Source organism: Camelina sativa, chromosome 12 (assembly GCF_030686135.1).
Source record: "Camelina sativa cultivar CO46 ecotype springtype chromosome 12, ASM3068613v1".
NCBI classification, from domain to species: Eukaryota; Viridiplantae; Streptophyta; class Magnoliopsida; order Brassicales; family Brassicaceae; genus Camelina; species Camelina sativa.
Genome location: NC_141891.1, coordinates 28,250,409 through 28,272,090, shown reverse-complemented (window position 1 = coordinate 28,272,090; position 21,682 = coordinate 28,250,409). Strand labels below are relative to the sequence as shown.

Genomic DNA, 21,682 nt, shown 5'->3' with positions numbered 1-21,682 from the left:
AGACGTCACATGGCTGCGAACCCATTTTGCAAACGATGTGTTACTGAACTTGAAACAACAGAACATCTTTTCTTCACTTGTCCACATGCAATGCAGATTTGGAGAGGTTCAAATATTCCTATATCTTGTCTTCTCCTTCCAAATGCTCCACTTGAAGCAAAAATTTCATCGATCCTGCAATTTCACAATCAACGGCGAAGTTACGATAGACTATCCCTTCTACCCTTCTGGTTATTATGGAAAATCTGGACAAGCCGTAACAAGCTCACTTTTCAGAAACTAAATCATCCTTGGTACCGTGATTTACGAGAGGCGAAGCAAGAAACAGATGAATGGTTAGCAGTCCTGTCTGCAAATACGAAGCTTCCCTCTCATATTCAAACAGATAGCAGCAGATACAGAAGAAATACTACTAACTGGCAGAAACCTCTTTCTGGATGGGTTAAATGCAATTATGATGGCAGTTTTATAAGTGAAGAACGACACGCTACTTCAGGATGGCTGATACGGGATGATCAAGGAGCTTTGAAAGAAGCAGGACAACGAACAGGGAATGTAGTCAAATCTGCTATAGAAGCTGAATGTCAAAGTTTAATTTTTGCTATGCAACAAGCATGGAACAGAGGATATACAAACATTATCTTCGAGGGCGACTGCCAACCTCTGATAAATGCAATCCACAACAATGGTATTCGCTTTGATATTTATAACTGGTTACAAGATATACAAGGATGGGCATCAAGATTCAACAATATCATGTTCAGATGGACTTCAAGGCGCTCAAATAGTCTTGCTGATAAACTAGCAAAGTCTCAACGTTTCATGATTTCAAATTTCTCTTTGTACAATGATTTACCACCACGTATTGTCCATAATTTCAACTCTGTAGCATCTACTGATTAATATATAATGCAGTTAAGGGTTAAAAAAAAAACATTATTGTTTGCACAATAATACTATGATTGTAATGAGTGTATTAATCCACCAGTGGTATAGTGGTACTAACCCTACATGGCTACATATATAGGACCAGTAACTGTGTAGACCCCAATTTAGTCTCCTTGCTTGTGTGGAAATACTAATAGAGACCATTCGTCTACCTATCAGCAGAAGAGGTTCCTAAACTCAAAAGAGGGAAAGATCACAGCATTCTCAGTTAGCTGCAATTGGGAGATAGAGACTGATGACAAACTAGAATTCAAAGCCGTTCGTAGTAGACGAGAATGATCTTGCCCGTTCGTTATTTGGCTTTCGTATGTATTTTAGTGAGGTTACTCTTTTGGTATATGTGACACTATTAATCACAGCTTCATTTGTTTGACCCAAATTCAGATTATCAACATTTTGAGACATAATAAAAGGAGAAAATTATGGACAGAAAGTAGCAGCATCACTCTATGTTTGGTAGGTGAGCATTTGATGGTGTTCCACAACTTTAGCTTCCTTCCTTTACGAAAATACGCTGCTCAAGAACCCCCTGCAAGTATCACTAACATTTAGCTTTACACACGCACGAGGCACGATGCTCAATTTGAATGACTAACTAGTGTTCATTACCAGATTCCTGACGGCCTCTTGCTTTGCTCCCTGAATGTGGAAAAACATTCTCATTTATTGTTCAAAATGATCATAAACCCTGTGTGTTAATAAGAAGCACCATTTGAAACAGGTGTTACCGTGATTTTCCAGAGAAGGCATCGTCGATTTGCTCAGGGGTTGGCCTTTCAGAGTACGTTGCTAGCAATACATATTTTTCCTTTCCATTTTCCTCGTTCACCCTCTTGTAAAGCTCATACCGGTAAGGATAAGACATCCTGACCAAATTCAGGTCAAAGATTCAGAATGGATTGACATTGACAACTATTTCTCTCTACCTCACAATCCAAGTACTGTACCTTAGAGCACCCATTATAGGGTATTGTGTTCCCAAATAATAGAGAAGCCGAAATACATAGCAGTTGTCAAACGTTAAGGCAAATTCAAGCCTTTGCTCCCTGCCCATTGTCTGAGACACCAAGGAAATTATAAGCAACATAACCTTCTTATCAGATGGTTAAGGAATCATTGTGTGTGCTTACTTGCATTATGCCACTTGAAGCGGGTAAGTCCTGGGTATCATAAAGTATATTAAACATGTTACACACAAGAGATATCAATGTAACCACATAGTCTCTGTATAGAAAATGTAAGCAAAAAAAAGTACCTTGAGGCGAGGATTGATAAGTACAACTGGCCTTTTCCCAGCAGCAGTAGTCATCGCTTGTAGATCCTAACAAAAAAAATTACTATATTTTATAAGATGATGTCACTATGTTCAAGTGATCGACGACTTCTAGGATTTCAAGCTCCTTACATCTATAATACAGTTTCCAACAGCATTTTGTGGAGCCACTAAGATAAATATGTCGTCTTCTTCATCAACTTCTTTACCACCTGTCATTGCCGACACAGCTTTGTTCATGTGTGCCTCAAAAGAATCAAAGAGTAGGATAATGTGTATTTCATTGTATCCGGACAAATATATCCAACTTGTTACGCATCACAAGTTTGATTTTGTACACACAACAATATTCTGACGATGGTGCAGTTTTTGTAAGATTATCTTGTTACTAAAGCCAGAAAAAAAAAAAAAAAAAAAAAAAAAAAAAAAAAAAAAAAAAAAAAACAGACTATGATATCGTCAAGAGGTACTTATAGTGTTTTGCAGATATATCTTGAAAAGAACTGAGTTTTGTATGTTACCAATTGCACCAATCTTGACGAAAGTTCCCAAAGTTTCATCATCACCCCAGTCCATGTATTCTAAAATCTTTCTAGTGCCTGCCAACTGCAGTGGCATCCCAGCGAGTGCACCTTCCCCCATTGACCCCTGAACACAAACCTGGAAGAGGGAAGAAGCTGAAGGAAGAAAGAATATCCAAGTAACATCACTTAGTCTTCCAAACTATGTATACCTTCACTCTTTTTCCATCGTCAGCGAATGATAAAGCTAGAACACGAACAAGTTCCATCAAGGTTCCTATCCGGTAAACATCCTATGTATCACAATAGCTCGTGTTTTTTTATAGAACTTCTATAGCATTAGAAATGATATATAAAAAACTAGTGAAATGGATAACTGACCATTTCCGGATTTAGCTCTGGGATACTTATGTCCACCTAATCAGTTGTAACAGCATAGTTAACCAGCTTAGTAAATATGAAATAAAGGCGAAATGCTACACTGCAAATAGATTTGTGCGGATAAGCCTCACCCGAAGACGGGTGTTCCCGTCCTTGATAGATCTAGTTGTGGCTTGCAGCACATCTTCATAAAAATAATCTCTGATATCCCTCGAATGCGGAATGTTATTCAATCTTGTCGGTATTCCTCTCCATTCATCCTGAAATAAATGTTACATGACATATATAAGAACATCTTCCAATTTATGTCCTGCTTGTTAGCTTCAAAGAGAATTATTATTTAAGGACCTGAACAGGAGATGCTTTATCTGCAAGGACCTGTTTCAGAATTAGCATTGCATGCATACAGTGGTAATCAAATCAAAGTTAAAAAAGAAGTCAAAAAGAATAATTTAGTCCTACAAAATAATGATTGACCATAAAATCTTTAAACACACTAAGGGAGCTCCTGAATATATTTTTCTATGGTAAATGTGGCCATAAAACTTGAGTAAGACTATTGTTTAAAATGCCGGAATCAAAATTATAAGGACACCAAAAAGATGAGTTTTTTTTCTAATGGAAACAAAACAGACAGGGTACTCAAGAAAGTATTTTCTAAATAATCTAAAGTAGAGAAAGACATGAAACAAATAAAGATTACAAGGATAGGGAAAACTCATCTTAAACTGGAAAACACTGACCCTGCTATCAAGAATGGCACCACGAAAAATATACATATATAAATGTGTGACTACTTGCCAGTCTTTATCATTCTGTTTAACTGTATCTGAGACAATAGGGTCTGTGTCTCCCCGAAAACCACTTCTTTTGGCCTGTTTGCATCAATCTGTGTTCGAATGGGATGATACCAAACCACAAATATCAATGATGGCATCGCAATATATTTTAAGAACCAAAAAGGTAAGAAAGGAAAAAAGATTGCCTAATACCTTGACCATAACATCTGAGTATGCAGAAATAATCGCTTCAGAATTTTGTTTGTATATTTGCAGACGTGCTTTTACCTTCAACAAAATAAACTAATGAGATTACAGTTGAAGGTAGGTAAATATTGAGAAGCAAGTAATAAATCCAAAAGGTTACCTTCTCCTCTGTATCATCAGGACGTGTAAGCAGTCTTGCTTTAATTTCATCTGATTCAGGAGGGTAATTTTTAATGTGATAAATTTTTCCAGTCACTGGGTCTAATCTCCTACCAACACATCTGTCGATTAGAATCTCATCAGGAACCTGTTATTAAGAACGGCAAATAAGAAAAGAAACATAGACATGTATAGTGAACATATGATACTGCCTTTATTGAGAAAATGGAAATCATACGCAATAAGAGCAATTTGCACGTACCTCTAATAAGAGAAATATGTCAGGTTTGACATTCAGTTTTTCCAGACTTTGTGCCTGAGCAAAACTCCGTGGAAATCCATCAAGAAGCCATCCATGCTCTTTAGCATCTTCACGTGATAATCTTCCAGCCACCATCTAGAAAAGTAGTATATATCAGAGGAAGAGTGATAAAATAGTACATGAAGAAGGTCAGTAAAATCAGTACCGCGATAACAATCTCATCCGGAACCAAACTACCCGAATTCATGAACTCTTTTGCTCTCTTTCCAATATCTGTCCCGGCTGAAACCTCTGCCCTCAAGAGATCCCCCGTTGATATGTGCACCAAACCAAACTGCATGAGCAAGAAACAAAAAAACTGACATGGTTTACATGTAGATATGCAAACATCGACAGCATAATCTTAAACATAGTGAAGATGGTGAAGGTAAAATAAAAACTAGAATGGGAATTGTACAAAACTAAAACAAGAGCAGATATTTCCCATGTTGTTAACAAGCTCTACTCGTTCTCCTCTTCACCACACAACATCCATACTGTGTTACATAACTGTTTCACAGATTCTAATTGGGCATCTTGTTCAAATACAAAGAGAAGAGCATATACTACTTTGTTTTGTTACTATAAAATTCATATTGTAGATTCTTGGTTTCATGGAAATGTGTGAAATAAACAACTGTTCGAATATACTCTAATGAGGTAGAACACGGTGCAATGGCATTGACTACTCGTTAACTCATCTAGTTAACAGGACTGCATCAAGACATCCAAATTACACCATTGTTATCAGAAAAGATTCAACATGGGCTGAAATCAGTAGATTAGCTCGCAGATTTACTAAGAAAATCTCTCTATCCGGCAGAGTTTCATTGATAGATATCCTTAACACATCAGAGTTGTGTATACCAACTTCAACAAGATTATAAACCATGATTTGGTGTTTATTAGTTGTCACGGTTATACAAGTAATGCAATGTATCATTTGTGTTGAAGAATCACTAAACTCTGCATACGTTAAACTAATATAGTAATGAAACAGAACAAGAAACATTATCCCAAAAAGAAAAAGAAAAAAAACAGATAGGGAGCAGTGAAATAGTACTAACCTTGTGAACAATGAGCTCACATTGAGTGCCTTTACCCGAAGCCGGTGCTCCCGAAATCATCACCTTCAATGGTTCACTTATCGAACACCTAATCTGGTAATCCCAAAAACGAAAAACAAAATTGGATTGTGTGTGATTGTAACACATTTGAGGAAATTGGATTGAATCGGGTAATAAGAAGAAAAAAAAAAACCTGAGAATTGGAGGTGGAGAAGGAGTGAGAGTTCCGGTGGGGGACGACGGAGAAGGAGAGACGACGGCGGAGGCTGCGGTAACGGCGGTGGCGGATCGGTGATCGTAAGAGAGGAGACGACGGAGAAAGCGATGAAGTGGAAACAGAGGAGCGAGACGAAGAAGATGAAGAGAAATGAGCAGAGGTGAGAGAAAGAGACGCCATTGTTAAATCCTTGGCTCCCGTTGCAGTTGGAGATGATCAATTACAACATTTTCTCAGGACTAGAGATTTTTAACGGAGAAAAAATAAATTAAATATATAAATCCATTGTCGTGAACTGGCTAGTATCGTATCCATTACGATGAAAAAGGTTGACAAGTGCATCTATCTGTGTGGCTGTTTAAGGCCTGGCCATTCGGATACCCGTTTGGGTTCCGTTCAGGTTCGGGTTCGGGTTCAGATATTTCGGATTTTAGAGTTTAAAGGTATAGGATCCGTTCAGGTATTTCTAGACTTTGGGTTCGGATCGGATTCAGTTCGGGTATTTCGGGTTCGGATTCGGATTACCCGAAGTTCACAAAATTCAATATTTTAGTATCTAATTTAGTTTAAATTATTCAATAATACATAATATATTTAAAAATTTAGAGTACTTTTTACCCAAGTTTACTAATAAACAGTTTAAATACTTCAAATTGTCGAAAATATCTAAAAATCAGAATATTTTAGATACTTATATTATTAAAATTATAAATATTACTAATATATTACTACTATATATTAATAATATGAGTATATTCGGATATCCGTTTGGATTTCGTTTTGGATCGGGTTCGGGTTCGGATTTTCGGATTTAGAGATTTAGAACCCGTTCGGGTATTTTACAATTTTGGATACAGCTTCAGATCGGATTTTTTGGATCGGGTTCGGATCGGATCTTTGAATCCGGATATTTTGTTCAGGCCTTGTTATATGATGAAAAAATTTCACTTTTAGACTTTCTCTTCACAACTTCTTATGTAAGTAATTCTTTTGGTGGTAAACTTAACATATCAACCAAAAATCAAAGCCTATATAGCCAAAAGTCTCATAGATGAAAAAGACATCATTCACCAACTGGTAAGAGTGTATTCTTCTAAGAGCATGGCCAGTGGAGTTTTTTTGTTTACTCAGACTATTTCTAAGCCCAAAAGAAAAGAAAAATTAAAATAAATGGCCCACAAAAAGCAGGAACCATTGCTCTGCGGAGTATTGGAAGGCACCGTGAAGACACGGTACGTGTCAATTTCTAATTGGATTTTGATAAAATATATAATACAGTTTTTTTTTTTCTCTCATTTTCTTCTTTTCCCCAATCTCTCTCTTTCCTCTCTCTCGACGAAACGGTGAAGAGATCTTGGTCCGTCGCAATCCATCCACGGCTCGCTCAATCCATGGCGATTACAACGATCTTGTCCTCCGAACATATCACCCGAAGATTCGCTGGGATTGTGTTCTTCTATGCTGCCGCCGCATCGTCTCTTGGTCAGGAAGTTCACGCTAATGAAGTTGTTTTGTATCAGTACGAGGCTTGCCCTTTCTGTAACAAGGTTAAAGGTATCTTTCACATCTCGAAATTTCTGGATCTGATCAGATTTTTTGACCATTGAAATTTTATGATTCAATCATGGTTAGAGCTTCAACATAGCGAGTGGTGGTTTTGAATTCGAGTTGGTTCTTGTTGTGTGTGATTTAGTAAGATAGAGATGGTTAGCTAATGTCTTTACTTTGCTGGTTCTTCTGTAGCGTTCTTAGATTTTAACAAGATTAATCTGAGCTCTTAATTAATCTCTAACAGAGGTTTGTACATCTTCGCATTATGTATATATAATTTGGTCTCTATTCCTCACTTCACACCATCGTTGTTGCTTATTATTGTTAGCAATTAACCGATAGACTTTGGTCTAAGTTACTTTTATATCTCTTGTGTTTTAGGACCTCTCTGGTGTTCTTTGCTGTGGGTTTCACGGGATCTTCTCTTGTCCAAAGCGTGGGCTTGCTTTTAAATTTTTCTTGTTGTTTTGTTTACAATTACAGTTTAGTGTTTAATTATTTGTTTAACCATGTTGCGTCTTATTGTGCAGCAGGACTACCTCCGAGATGGTTTTGAAGAATGGACAAGTTTCCATAACCAAAATTTGTCATCTCATCAAGCCAACCACATGAGAAGGTGGTCTTGTTTGCGCATTGCCACACTTAGACTAGGTGAGTACTCTTATTAGTTTTCCACCACTCATTAATCAGTTTGCTTTTTCTGTATACTAACTAATGGATTTTAATTATGTCTCTGGATTTTATGGTTTGGAGTTGTGCGAATCTTCTAGGGATGTTGCAGGATAACAGTTGGCTCGCTGCTGGTTCAGAGGTTAAAAAATAAGAACTCTTTCATGCAATCACCGCTCCTTTTCTTTTAAATGACTCAGAGAGAATGAAACTTTAGTGGATCTTAATTATGCATCTTTTTTGATGTTGCAGGACGACAGTTGGCTCTTGCGTTCAATCCTATTGCTCGCTGCTAGTTCAGAGGTATATAGAACTCTTTGATGTAATCTTCTCTCTCTTTTTTAAAGAAATTTTACTAGATCTTATGCATTTTGTTTTGATGCAGTACAGTAGAAGGTGGTCTTATTTGCGCATTGCCAAACAGTTGAGCAGGTGAGTTCTCTTTTTTGATTTTCAATTACTCGTTAATCAGTTTGCATTTTGAGTAAACTTATAGATATTAATTACGTCTCTGGAATTTTTGGTTGGAGGACGACATGATTGACATGGCAGGTAGGTTCTAAGTCTGTATCTATCTCTGCACATAAGTTGTATCCATCACTTTTGTTTAAGGTCAACTACATTTAATTTAACCATTCTTGTTATTTAGAACCAGTAGCTACAACACAGAGTAAGTCTCAAGGGAAAACCAGTAACCAGTAGCTAAGATTCTTTATCGTGTCTTTTAGTTCAATTCTTGACTGTTTATTTATTCATTGATGCCGTTGATGGTTTTGGTTGCAGGTCGTCTCTGTGGATTTGGAGCATCGTCTCTTTCCCCTTTTCTGAAATCAAACCATAACAGATGTTTCCGCACTTTCAGAGGAGTGAGGACTGATTTGAGCTTTGGTCTTAATAAGAGGTACCTTCCTTATTGGTCTTCTTCCCTTAGTCAGGTATGATAGGGAGCATAGATTGTATGCATTGGAGATATCGTGGTTTTCCCAGAATGATAGGGAGCATAGATTGTATGCATTGGGAATGGAAGAATTGTCCGACAGCATGGAAAGGACAATATTCACGTGGATCTGGAAAACCGACAATTGTACTAGAGGCTGTGGCATCGCAAGATTTATGGATTTGGCACGCGTTTTTCGGACCACCAGGTACATTAAATGATATCAATGTTTTGTACCGCTCACCAGTGTTTGATGATATACTAGAGGGTCGAGCTCCGAGAGTTAACTATGTTGTCAATGGACGGCAATACAAAATGGCATACTACCTCACTGACGGTATCTATCCCAAATGGGCCACTTTCATCCAATCAATTACACTTCCACAGGGTCAAAAAAACCAACTCTTTGCTTAATATCAAGAAGCATGCCGAAAAGATGTAGAGCGTGCATTTGGAGTATTGCAGACTCGATTTGCAATCGTCAAGAACCCCGCACTTTTTTGGGATAAAGGAAAAATAGGCAAGATAATGAGAGCATGTATCATACTGCATAACATGATAGTGGAAGACGAACGATATGAATACAGTTTCTACGATCCATCAGAGTTTCATCAGGGAGAAGGAAGCAGAATTCTCATGTGGATTTATCATATTCTACAGATAGGGCAACGATTCTCAATAATATGATGGTCATTCGAAATGACCTTCGGGATCCATTAATGCATGACCTTCTTCAAAAAGACTTGATTGAGCATATCTGACAAAAATTTGGTGCAACCTAATAGTAGAACAGATTTCATTTATTTTCCTGTATCCTGTTTTTTTATTACAATTTATATTTGTGTATTTTTCCCAATTTTGTAAAATATTATTAATATTCCTGAATTCTGTAAAATATGTTTGTTTTCCTTTTAAATGTAATATTAGTAATTAATACTCCCTCTGTTTCACAATAAGTGTCATTTTGACACTTTTTTCTTGTTACAAAAAGAGTGTCATTTTATATTTCCAATGCAAATTTTAAGCTTAAATCTCTTTTTTATCCTTATTATTTGAGCTTATTAATTAGAAAGAGAAAAAACTTTAGTGTATTTATAAAGGGTAAAACAGAAATTTAAACAATTTTCTTAATTTGTGTGCATTATGTCAAAATGACACTCTTTGTGAAATAGAGGGAGTATAACTTATTTCTCATTTTAAATTTATTTAACTTTGTAAATTAATAAACAATAGTTAAAAAAAATATTTTAATGATTGAGAAATCTATGAAAGTTGCTCTAGTGGAAAGATGAATTTTGATAAGTACTTAGTGGATTGCTTTGATTAGATTAATAATAATTATATGATTAATTTATTTGGGAGCAGCACATATGGGTTACTTCCCTACCCATGGTCTAAGTGATCGAAACGGAAAGAACTCAAAATTAATCTTTCCAATATTAAGTAAGAAAATAAACACTTTTTTAAGTTCAGAGGCATTACCATAGAAAGATACAACAAAATTTTAATTAAAAAAAAAAAGGAAATAAAATTTTCCTACATGAAACGACGAATAAAGAAAAATTTGAAGCTTCGGTATAACACAATGAACCCTTACACATCCTTTTGTTGGAGCAATTATATATATGGCTTGATTGATGATGCCTTTGCTTAAACGATATCAGTTCTCTCCAAAAAGTTAATCAATTTCTCTTGAGCCGTAAGCCTCTGGTCTGCTCCTTCCTTAGTCAAGTTTCACCGAAGAAAACAAGTAGTGCACGAACCAGAAAGAAGAGAGGAAACCAATGGTACCTGTTGCGAGCATGATTGCCAAGACCATAAAGAGAGAGTATCCGAGATAAAGAGTTGCTGAAACTGGTCCACTCAAGCTTTTCAGGTCAAAGACGAGATAATTTATCGAGTATATGAAGATGTAGATTGCAACGGATCCTGATGCAAAGAAGGATTTCCACCACCATTTATAGTCTTCAACACACAGGTGCATGTATGTTAGCACTAGGGAAACCTCGGCACACACTACCACAAGAAGGATCATTACAACAAAAAGGAATCCAAAGACATAGTAGACACGTCCCATCCAGATGCTAGACATGATGAAGAAAAGCTCGATGAAGAGGGTCCCAAATGGAAGTGTTCCAGCGCCCAGAACCAGAAGCCACGATGGGTATTTCTGAGCTGGGATTTCCCGAGGAATTTGGTTGGTTCGAACTGGGAACTCAATGTGTGGAGCCTTGGCTCCAAAGTAACCGCCGATAAGAGTGAGAGGAACCGAGATGCAAAACCACAGGAGGATGAGGATAACAAATAGCGAGAAAGGAATGGCTCCAGTACTATGGCTACCCCATAGAAGGAAGTTGAGCGTTGTAAGGATCAGAAAAGCAATACCCGGGAAAAAGCAAGCAGCTTTCCATGCAACAGACATCCATCCACGGTGATCGCCACAGCCAATTGTCCTCCAGAGACGAACAGAAACATAACCAGCTGCAATGCCAAGAATCATGTAGAAGAAGAGCATGCCCGTAATAAGTGTTCCACGTGAAGCCGGTGACATGAACCCAAGAGCAGCAAACAAAATGGTTACAACAGCCATGCCAAGAATCTGAACTCCGTCACCAACCATGACACACAAAAGGGAGGCGTTTGATGGAGCACGGAAAACATCACCCACAACAAGCTTCCATCCAGATAACTCTTCGTTCATCTGAGCCTGAGCCTCCTTGTCAAGCTCCTCATAGCGGGTCAAATCTCGCCTAACAGTCCTCAAGAATATCACAAGGACGATACCGGCCAAGAAAGTGATTACCATAAGAGAGTTCAAGATTGAGAACCAATGAACCTTTGAACCCTCCATCTTGAGATACGCATCCCACCTAGATGGCCATTTGATGTCACTCTCCTCAAAACTAACTTCATAGGAGAAGACAATGGACTGACCTTCCTTAACAGACATGGAAACACTAGTGGAATCACATTTGATCGGAGTGGTGTATCTTTCATACATTTTCAACTTCTTTGTAGAGTCACCATTATGAGAAAAACTACAAGGAACCACCTCAAAGCCAACAACCATATAGCCAGGCACATCTGAATCTTTCTTCCCAATCGTGGGAATCACCTCAGCCGCATCCCCAGTACCCATCACACGAGCCACATTAGCAGCCTCTTCATACTTATGAACAAGAACCTTAAACTTCAAGTGGTTAAAAACATAATAAACATCCTGAACCTTGATCCCAACAGGGTACCCAGTCCACCTCAAAACATAGCCATCTTTCTTAGTATAGCGAATCGCCGGCAAATTATCAAGCATAGGATTAACTTGATACATCTCATCAATCCTCTTCTTCAAAAGCTTAAAACTATCAGCAGACAACTTGTCAGTCTGACAAAGAAAGATCTCACTCTCGTTCTTAAACATTTTAAACCTATAAGGAGAATTCTCAATCCGATCTCCCATAAGAAGCTCACCTAAATTCTCAGCACTATCCTTAATCCCCTCAGAGGGTTGACAAAAGGGCAAACTATAATAGCTAAAGGGCATTTCGGTTTCGATAGAAGTAAGTGAATTCACCTTCACATTCAAGTAATCACCAACTTCATACTTGTGTGGGTAGCTTCCCGGAAGGTAAAAGCCAAAACCTGAATGAACCACCGACAAAATCGCAAGTACCCAGATCCCAACTCGATCCATCGACCTCATATCTGGATTTACAAATAAAATAAATAAACACCTTTGTCAGATCCGGATCGGTTTACAGTCTTAGGAAGAGAAGCTCAGATCTAGACAAAAATGGACGAAGGAGACAGAAAAATAAAAAGTTTGTGAGATGATGAGATTAGTGTTTGTGGCAGCGGGAAAAGAAGATCGGAACTAACCTATTCCGGCGGAGGAGAGATTTGGCAGCGAAGAAGTCAGAAATTATCGGTCAAGGAACGCATGAGTCTTTTTAATTCGACGAGTCAGTCGAAATAACCAACAACACCGACGCATGTTAGAACTACGTTTGGACGAAACTACCCTCCATGACTCATCGTAATTACTGCACCGTCGGTTTTAGTTATATTTTGCGTTATTAATGAAAAATATAATAATACAGCCGCATCTAACCTTCTTTTTTTTTTTTTTTTTTTTTTTTTCAATCCTACAGGCGCTTCTATTTAAAACTTATAAAAAAAAAAACGAATTCTAACCAAGAGATTTTAATGAAAATTTTAAAAAATACTAGTAGGTCTATTTGAAACTTTTTAATTAAATCAATAAAAAGTGTGGACTTAAAACTTTTTGTTATTCAAAAAAAGAAAAATTACAAAAAACAAACCTATGTTTATAAAACCGTTAGAAACTTAAAGCTATCGAATCAATATTTTTGTAAGTTGATTTATTATCAGATGACGTGTATATATATATATATATATAGGGGGGATTTTCAAAAATAAGAGAATACGTTGTTTGTTTCAAAAGAACATTAGAAATATGAGGCAATCAATGCATGATCTGAAATGATGAATCAATACTTACAGATATCATATCGTAGGCTGCGTATAGTTTTAGGAATTAAACGAAAGAAATAAATGACATATTATATTTCATACGATTTTGAAGTAGTATTTTTTTAATAAAATATTAAATTATATTTAAAAAAATAGAAAGTTTTTACAACATTTGCATCACTTTTTGGATGTAAATAGTTTTAGAAAAAACATTGAAAACCAAATTTTAGACCCTAGATTGTAGCCACATCTGAAAAGCTTCCTCATATCGATGATCTTCCATTAAACCAGTAGCAAAAAACTGGTCTCTTACTTGCTTATCAACTTAGCAAAAAACTGCAGGCTTTGGTGTCTCACCATGCCTACGACCATTCCTTTCCCACCAAACCGTATAGATCACAACTTGGAATAAGTAGCGAATTAGAAACCCCTCCAACAGCTGAACATTAGAATTGGATATGTAATCTAGAATGGAACCCCAATCTTTGGTAAAACGTGCCTTCAACAAACCCTTTGCAAGAGCCGACCATACAGTAGCGACAAACCCACAAGCAAAGAAGAGATGGTCCCGTATTTCCATGGTAAGTTGACAGAACACACAAGTACCCGCCGAACTTCCATTCCACGCAACCATACGGGCTCCCGTCAAAATACGGTCTAGAGCCGCCAACCATACACAAAACAAGAACTTAGGAGTTGCATGACGGAACCAAACTCCCATGTGCCAGGCCACTGTACTAGATAAAGTGCGGATATGGTTCCAGGTATCCCAAGTCGAACATTTTGGACGAAACACATCATTTTTGCCTTTCCAGAGCATCCTATCGCCACGCTGCTGGCGTTGTTGCCATTGAAGTGACAGAGCTTCTTCTATCGCATTTAGATGATCTGCACGGTGTCTCCATAGTCGACGGCGAGTCCACACCTCCGCCACTGAGCTTCTCCAACTAATCCCCATATTTAGAACACCACTATCCCCCATAAAATCAACGAGCAGACCTATGCTTGACCAGTTATCAAACCAAAAGGAAGTGTTCTCCCCATTACCCACTTCCACTTTACATAAAGTTTTTGTGAGGTCAGGATAATTAAGGATTTTTGCCCATATCCAAGAACTCAGGCTAGTCGTACTCTTCAGGGACCAAAAAGAAGCTTGCTTCAAGAGATTCATATGAACCCATTGCACCCATAGGGAATCACACTTTGAGACTATCCTCTAGATTAACTTTAAACAACAAACCAGGTTAGCCTCATGAAGTGATCTCAATCCAAGACCACCCTCAAATTTTGATTTACACACAGCCTCCCACGCCACTTTGGCCTTTCTAGTGCTCATCTCTGGTCCCGACCAGAGAAACACCGAACACATGGAGTTAATCTCAGCTAGACACTCACTAGACAACCGATAAGCAGCCATCCAAAAATTACAAACACTCCAAAGAACAGAGGAGATCAAGTTGAACTGACCTACAAAAGAGAGGTATCTGACCGTCCAGAAGCCAATCCGCTTTCTAATCTGCTCCAACAGCGGGGAGCAGTCGACATTGGTAAGACATTTGGTGACTAAGGGGAGCCCCAAATAGCAAACTGGCCAGTGAAAAATGGGAAATGAGCAAAATCAGGTCGATGTGTTATATCTACGCCCAAGTAAAGCGTTGATTTCTCCATACTTATGTTCAAACCGGATAACTTGGCAAACTGAGTAAATACCGCAATGATACCCTCAATAGACCTAGCCTTGCCATCAGATAGGACCATAAGATCATCCACAAAACTAAGATGAGTGAGACTAAGAGTCTGACACTGTGGATGATACCCAAATAGGTGCTCTCTTGCCGCCCTATCAAGCAGTTTTGATATAACATCCATACAGATAATAAACAAATAAGGGGAAAGGGAACATCCTTGATGAAGCCCTCGAGAACTGCAGAAGAAAGCAGCAAGCTCACCATTAACCTGTACCGAGAAGGAGGCTGTAGTAACACATAACATTATCTAGTGGATGAACGTCTGTGGGAAATGCAATGCGGAGAGAACCTTGGAAAGGAAAGATCATTGAATATAATCAAAAGCCTTTGAAATGTCAATCTTGATTGCACAACGACAAGAAATGGAGGTTTTATGATAGTCTTTAACTAATTCAGTAGCCAATAGCACATTCTCAATCAACAAACAGTCCTTCACAAATGCAGATTGGTTAGTAGAAACAAACTTCGGAAGCACTCTCTTTAGTCTATTTGCAATGATCTTTGAAATAATTTTACAGATCACATTGCAGCAAGAGATTGGTCTATAATCCTTTATCTCCTTTGTAGATACTTTCTTCGGGATCAAAGCAAGAATAGTGGAGTTAATACCTTTAGGCAGAAAACCCTTCGCAAAAAACGACTGAACCGCTAACACAAACTCCGAACCCAGATACTCCCAAGTAGCTTTATAAAACTCTGAAGTGAACCCATCAGGACTAGGCGATTTATCATTTGGCATAAAGAAGAGAACTTTCTTGATTTCTTCACCTGAAACTTCCCTAATTAGAGCTTGCTGGTCCACTGCAGAACAGCGAAATGACAATAAAAACTCCATCTTCTCCACCGTAGTACCCTCAAAACCTACGGGAATGGTTTGCAGAAAATCCCTAAAGTACCTTTCAGCCTCGACTTTGATTTCATCCTCCCTGACAACCACTCTCCCATCCTGAGCTCGACCTCCTTAATAGAATTTGAAGCTGCCCTCATAGTAGCCGCTCTATGGAAAGTTTTATTTTTCTTATCTCCCACTTGCAACCAGTGAAACTTGGACTTCTACTTGAGGTATTTTTCTTCTAACTCCGCCAAGAACTCCCATTCCAAAAAAGCGCCATTATTCTCCACCATTGTCGTACAGGATGGATTGGTCAAGTTGGCTTGTTGCTTATGGCATAAAACCTCAAAAGCCGTCTTAGTCTTCCTGACCATATTCCCCAATCGTCTCTTAGCCAAAGAGCGTAAGGCTAGCTTTAACAGTAACACCCGCGAACCAGAATCCCGGTTTAGGGTGTGCATCGATCGATGCAGTTGGAGTATCGGTCGATGCTGACTCAATTCTCTGCGTTTTGACTTAAGTCAAACGCTGCGTTTTGGGCAAAAGGGAGAAGGGAAAACCCTTAAGTCGTTTTTGTCTCATTAGTCGTGGGTGGTGGCCGTTTTTGGGAGAAACAAAAAGAGAAAAAAATTTATTGAGAGTTCTTGGTGATTTCTGGAGATTTGTGGCGTTTCTTGGTGAGATCTGTAGCTGGGATCGTTGTAGGAGCTTCCTAGAGGCTTGTTCTTGTTTGTTAGAGGTTCAGATTCTTCTGTGGCAAAGGTAAGTGCATGACCATGGCTTATCTAAGCTAGAAGATTCTTTAATCTGCTTGTTGTGTGATGTTAGGCGTGTTAGATCGTTGCTATGGACATTAGGAATTTTTCTTGTGGCTTGGGATCGAGTTTTGTGGTTGTAGGAACGAAGATCCGGCGAGAAGCTTCAGGGAAAAAAACACGGCGAGTTTTGCGTATGCATCGATCGACGCAAGTGCGAGGACGGCGCGTAAAACTCTAGGGTTTTTGCGTTACGTCGAGCATGCGTCAGTCGATGCGGATTAGGTATCGGTCGATGCAAGTTACACTTGCATCGGTCCATGCAGCTTCTGTGTCGATCGATGCTTCCCCATTGGGCATCGGTCGATGCATGTTGGCGTCGGTCGATGATGAGTCCTGGTTTGTTATTTGTCGGTTGTTGATTGTTGTGTGTTGGTTATTGATATTCTATTGCTTGTGTGTATAGCCCAGTAGATGGGAGGATTGCCTTACTGAGTGTTTATAAAATACTCATGCATTGCAATATGTGTTTGTGGTGCAGGTAAAGGCAAAGTGTGATCGTGGAATCAAGGCAATGAAGAGGAGGATGTTCTAGTGGTTCGCTTGGTTGTCTGGCTTCTGTTAGGTTGCTAGAGTTGAGTCCTAGAACATTGTTTAGGATTGCTGGTTATTTGAATTATGCTGTTTGGATCATTAGTTTGTGACTAGAATTAATACTGGATATTATTTTATTGGTTATTGGTTTATTGGATATTTATTGGTTGTTATTCCGCTGTTGATTGTGATTGTGGTTAGGTGGCTAGTGGGTATGGGACCACTAGTTGTAGTTTATTTATTATATTATTATTATTATTAATATTTATTAAAAAAGAAAGGTCGGTCGTTTCATTTTGGTATCAGAGCCCTTACGGTTCTAGGTTTGGGTTCGCTAGGTTTCTGTTGTGATGTTTGGGATTGCATGGCTTGATTGATTATGTGAGTTAGTCAATTATGTGTGGCATGGAGTCCTAGAACATCCTCTTCGAGCCGACTGTGTGATTCCACGGTGAGTTTATGTTTCTGTGTTTTAATAAATATTGTTTGCTTAGCCTTCTGTTCATGGTAGTGCAGATGGTTAGAGGTGAGGCTGTGGCTGGTCGTGGTCGTGGACGCGGACGTGGTCGTGGACGTGGACGTGGTCGTGGTAGGGGCAGAGTCCCAGTGGTTAGTGAGACCGAGGACCAGAGTGTGACAGCTGAGGATGTTGGCGAGTCGCAGGGAGTTCTGGGGGATTCCGTGAGTGTGGCAGGAGGGGGCGGTGTTGATGCTCTAGTGGCCGGTGATGCTAGGGTCCCGGGTGTGGGAGTCCCAACGGGTGGAGTCCCTGGTACTGACGTTGCGGCTATGCTAGCAGAGGTGTTAGCACGGTTACCACCAGTGGTACCGGCGCAGGCTCAGGTAGTACCACCAGTGGTGGCGGAGGAGCGGCAGCCAGTGGCTGCGGATGTGGGGGTCCATTCTCGTTATCTCAGCATGCTGACAGAGATGGGCCGTATTCGTACTGAGCAGTTTTCAGGAGGTGTAGATCCTACTGCGGTGGATGCATGGAGGGCGAGTGTGGAACGTAACTTCCATACTCTGAGATGCCCTGAGGAGTTTTAGGTGGACATAGGGGTCCATCATTTGGTTGGTGATGCTCAGATATGGTGGAGATCAGTGGCTGCTAGGAGTGTGCAGAGTGTGCGAGGATCAGCGGGGATCCTGGAGAGCGTGCAGGAGTTGTCAGGGTTGCGGGAGGCGAGTTCCTGAGAGTGATTGGACGAGCCAGAGGAATTGATATTCAGATCGCAGGAGAGTCGTGGCCAGCGGATTTGCTTATCAGTCCGGTGGAGTTATATGATGTTATTCTCGGGATGGATTGGTTGCATCGGCATAGGGTGCATTTGGATTGCCATCAGGGTAGAGTGGAGTTTGAGCGTTCAGGAGGGAAGTTGGTTTTTCAGGGTATTAGACTGACATCGGGGAGTCTCGTGATCTCAGCTATTTAGGCTGGGAAGATGATCGAGAAGGGCCGTGAGACTTATCTAGTTATTATATCTATGCCTGAGTCAGTGGGGAAGTCGACGGTTAGCGGCATTCCGGTAGTGGGGGAGTTTGAGGATGTGTTTCAGTCTTTGCAGGGATTACCACCATCTCAGTCGGACCCTTTTACCATTGAACTAGAACCGGGGACAATGCCGTTATCCAAGGCTCCTTACAGGATGGCTCCAGCAGAGATGGCAGAGCTGAAGAAGCAGCTAGAGGATTTATTGAGTAAGGGATTCATCCGTCCTAGTGTATCACCGTGGGGAGCGCCGGTGTTGTTTGTGAAGAAGAAGGACGGGAGTGTCAGGTTGTGCATTGATTATCGGGGTTTGAACCGGGTCACTGTGAAGAACAAGTACCCTCTTCCTAGGATCGATGAGTTGTTGGATCAGTTGAGGGGTGCTACTTGGTTCTCTAAGGTAGATCTGACATCGGGTTATCATCAGATACCGATAGATGAGGCAGATGTGAGAAACTGCTTTGAGGACTAGGTATGGGCATTATGAGTTTGTGGTGATGCCTTTCGGGTTGACCAACGCTCCAGCAGCGTTTATGAGATTGATGAACAGCGTGTTTCAGGAGTTTCTGGATGTGTTTGTCATCATTTTCATCGACGATATCCTGGTTTATTCTAAGAGTCATGAGGAGCATGCAGTGCATTTGAGAACAGTTATGGAGAAGCTGTGGGAGCAGAAGTTGTTTGCTAAGTTGAGCAAGTGCAGTTTTTGGCAGCGTGAGATGGGCTTTCTGGGTCATATTATATTCAGACAGGGTTTCTGTGGATCCAGAGAAGATTGAGGCTATCAGGGATTGGCCTGGACCGCAGAATACCACAGAGATCAGGAGTTTTCTTGGATTGGCAGGATACTACAGGAGATTTGTGCAGGGTTTTGCAAGCAGAGCACGTCCTATGACTAAGTTGACAGGGAAGGATTTTCCTTTTGTCTGGTCAGAAGAGTGTGAGGAAGGCTTTGCAAGCCTGAAGGAGATGTTGACTACTGCGCTAGTGTTGGCTTTGCCTGAGCAGGGAGAACCCTATGTGGTTTATACAGATGCATCTAGAGTTGGTTTGGGGTGTGTTCTGATGCAGCATGGGAAGGTGATTGCCTATGCTTCGCGGCAGTTGCGGGTGCATGAAGGCAACTATCCAACTCATGATTTGGAGATGGGTGCTGTAGTTTTTGCCCTGAAGATTTGGAGATCTTATCTTTATGGTGTAAAGGTACATGTGTTTACAGATCATAAGAGCCTGAAGTATATATTCAGTCAGCCTGAGCTGAATTTGAGTCAGAGGCGGTGGATGGAGCTTGTGGCAGATTACGATTTGGAGATAGCCTATCATCCTGGTAAGGCTAATACGGTTGCAGATGCTCTGAGTCAGAAGAGGGTAGCTTCGGCTCAGGAGCAGGAGATGGAGTCTCTGGTAGGGGAGATCAGTGCTTTGAGCTTGTGTGCTGTTTCACAGGAACCATTGGGTTTGGAAGCAGTAGATAGAGCAGATCTTCTGAGTAGGGTGCGGTTGGCTCAGGAGAAGGATTTAGGGCTGGTGAATGCCTCTAAGGATGTGGATTCAGAGTATCAAGTCTCAGATAATGGTACTATCTTGGTGCACGGTCGGGTTTGTGTGCTCAAGGATGAGGAGTTGAGGCAGGAGATTCTGAGAGAGGCTCATGCGAGCAAGTTATCTATTCATCCAGGAGCGACTAAGATGTACCGTGATCTCAAGAGGTACTATCATTGGGTCAGGATGAAGAAGGATGTAGCTAGTTGGGTTTCGAGGTGTGATGTGTGTCAGCTAGTGAAGGCTGAGCATCAGGTTCCTGGCGGGTTACTGAAGAGTTTACCCATTCCTGAGTAGATGTGGGATATGATCACCATGGATTTTTGGTAGGATTGTCAGTGTCACGGACCTTTGATGCTATTTGGGTCATTGTGGACCGGTTGACTAAGTGAGCACATTTTCTGGCCATTAAGAAGACTGATGGAGCAACGGTCTTGGCCAAGAAGTATGTGAGAGAGATAGTCATATTGCATGGGGTGCCAGCGAGCATTGTGTATGACAGAGATTCTAAGTTCACTTCGGTGTTTTGGAAGGTATTTCAGGCAGAGATGGGCACTAAGGTGTATATGAGTACAGCTTATCATCCCCATACAAATGGACAGTCTGAGAGGACGATCCAGACGCTGGAAGATTTGCTGAGGATGTGTGTGTTGGATTGGGGTGGCCATTGGGCAGATCACCTGAACCTGGTAGAGTTTGCTTACAACAACAGTTATCAGGCGAGTATTAAGATGGCTCCTTATGAGGCTTTGTATGGGAGACCATGTCGTACACCATTATGCTGGACTCAGGTGGGGGAGAGGAGCATGTTTGGTGTTAGTTTTTTTCAGGAGACCTTAGAGAAGACTCGGGTTCTCAAGCTGAACATGAAGGAGGCTCAGGATAGGCAGAGGAGTTATGCTGATAGGAGGAGGAGAGATCTTGAGTTTCAGGTAGGAGACAGAGTGTACCTCAAGATGGCCATGTTGCGGGGTCCGAACAGGTCATTGTCATAGACTAAGTTGAGTCCGAGGTATATGGGTCCATTCAGATTGATTGAGCGGGTTGGACCAGTGGCATATAGACTAGAGTTACCTGAGGTGATGCGTGCATTCCATATGGTTTTCCATGTGTCTATGTTGCGGAAGTGCCTCCGTGAGGGGGAGCAGGTGTTGGCTAAGATTCCTGAGGATCTTCAGCCTAACATGACATTGGAGGCGAGACCAGTGAGGGTTCTCGAGA

At 40.3% G+C, this 21,682-nt stretch overlaps 4 protein-coding genes across 5 annotated transcripts; 1 reads left to right on the top strand and 3 right to left on the bottom strand.

Annotated features, from left to right (window-relative positions):
• The first annotated feature begins 9 nt into the window (after positions 1 to 9).
• LOC147930983 (uncharacterized) lies at positions 10 to 903 on the top strand. Its single transcript, XM_087477117.1, has one exon. The coding sequence runs from the start codon at positions 10 to 12 to the stop codon at positions 901 to 903; it is 894 nt and encodes a 297-aa protein (XP_087333243.1).
• A 372-nt stretch (positions 904 to 1,275) lies between these two features.
• Positions 1,276 to 6,187, bottom strand: LOC104732505 (adenylate kinase 5, chloroplastic). 2 transcript variants are annotated; one of them, XM_010452053.3, is made up of 19 exons: positions 5,830 to 6,187; positions 5,637 to 5,729; positions 4,736 to 4,864; positions 4,531 to 4,665; positions 4,270 to 4,416; positions 4,116 to 4,190; positions 3,925 to 4,012; positions 3,472 to 3,491; positions 3,255 to 3,383; positions 3,124 to 3,159; positions 2,955 to 3,035; positions 2,743 to 2,881; positions 2,354 to 2,433; positions 2,204 to 2,269; positions 2,079 to 2,108; positions 1,896 to 2,005; positions 1,677 to 1,814; positions 1,558 to 1,587; positions 1,276 to 1,477 (listed from the first exon to the last, which is right to left on the bottom strand). In XM_010452053.3, the coding sequence occupies exons 1-19, from the start codon at positions 6,031 to 6,033 to the stop codon at positions 1,450 to 1,452; spliced, it is 1,758 nt and encodes a 585-aa protein (XP_010450355.1). In that variant the 5' UTR covers positions 6,034 to 6,187; the 3' UTR covers positions 1,276 to 1,449. The 2 variants fall into 2 exon arrangements, with proteins under 2 accessions (XP_010450355.1, XP_087335035.1); XM_087478909.1 differs by having other exon boundaries at positions 3,472 to 3,501; positions 3,867 to 4,012; positions 5,830 to 6,184.
• A 4,237-nt stretch (positions 6,188 to 10,424) lies between these two features.
• LOC104732504 (transmembrane 9 superfamily member 11) lies at positions 10,425 to 13,085 on the bottom strand. Its single transcript, XM_019234172.2, has 2 exons — positions 12,887 to 13,085; positions 10,425 to 12,712 (listed from the first exon to the last, which is right to left on the bottom strand). The coding sequence occupies exon 2, from the start codon at positions 12,708 to 12,710 to the stop codon at positions 10,734 to 10,736; it is 1,977 nt and encodes a 658-aa protein (XP_019089717.2). The 5' UTR covers positions 12,711 to 12,712; positions 12,887 to 13,085; the 3' UTR covers positions 10,425 to 10,733.
• Positions 13,086 to 13,826: 741 nt separating this feature from the next.
• On the bottom strand, positions 13,827 to 14,459 carry LOC147930982 (uncharacterized). The gene has a single exon (XM_087477116.1). The coding sequence runs from the start codon at positions 14,457 to 14,459 to the stop codon at positions 13,827 to 13,829; it is 633 nt and encodes a 210-aa protein (XP_087333242.1).
• Positions 14,460 to 21,682: the final 7,223 nt, after the last annotated feature.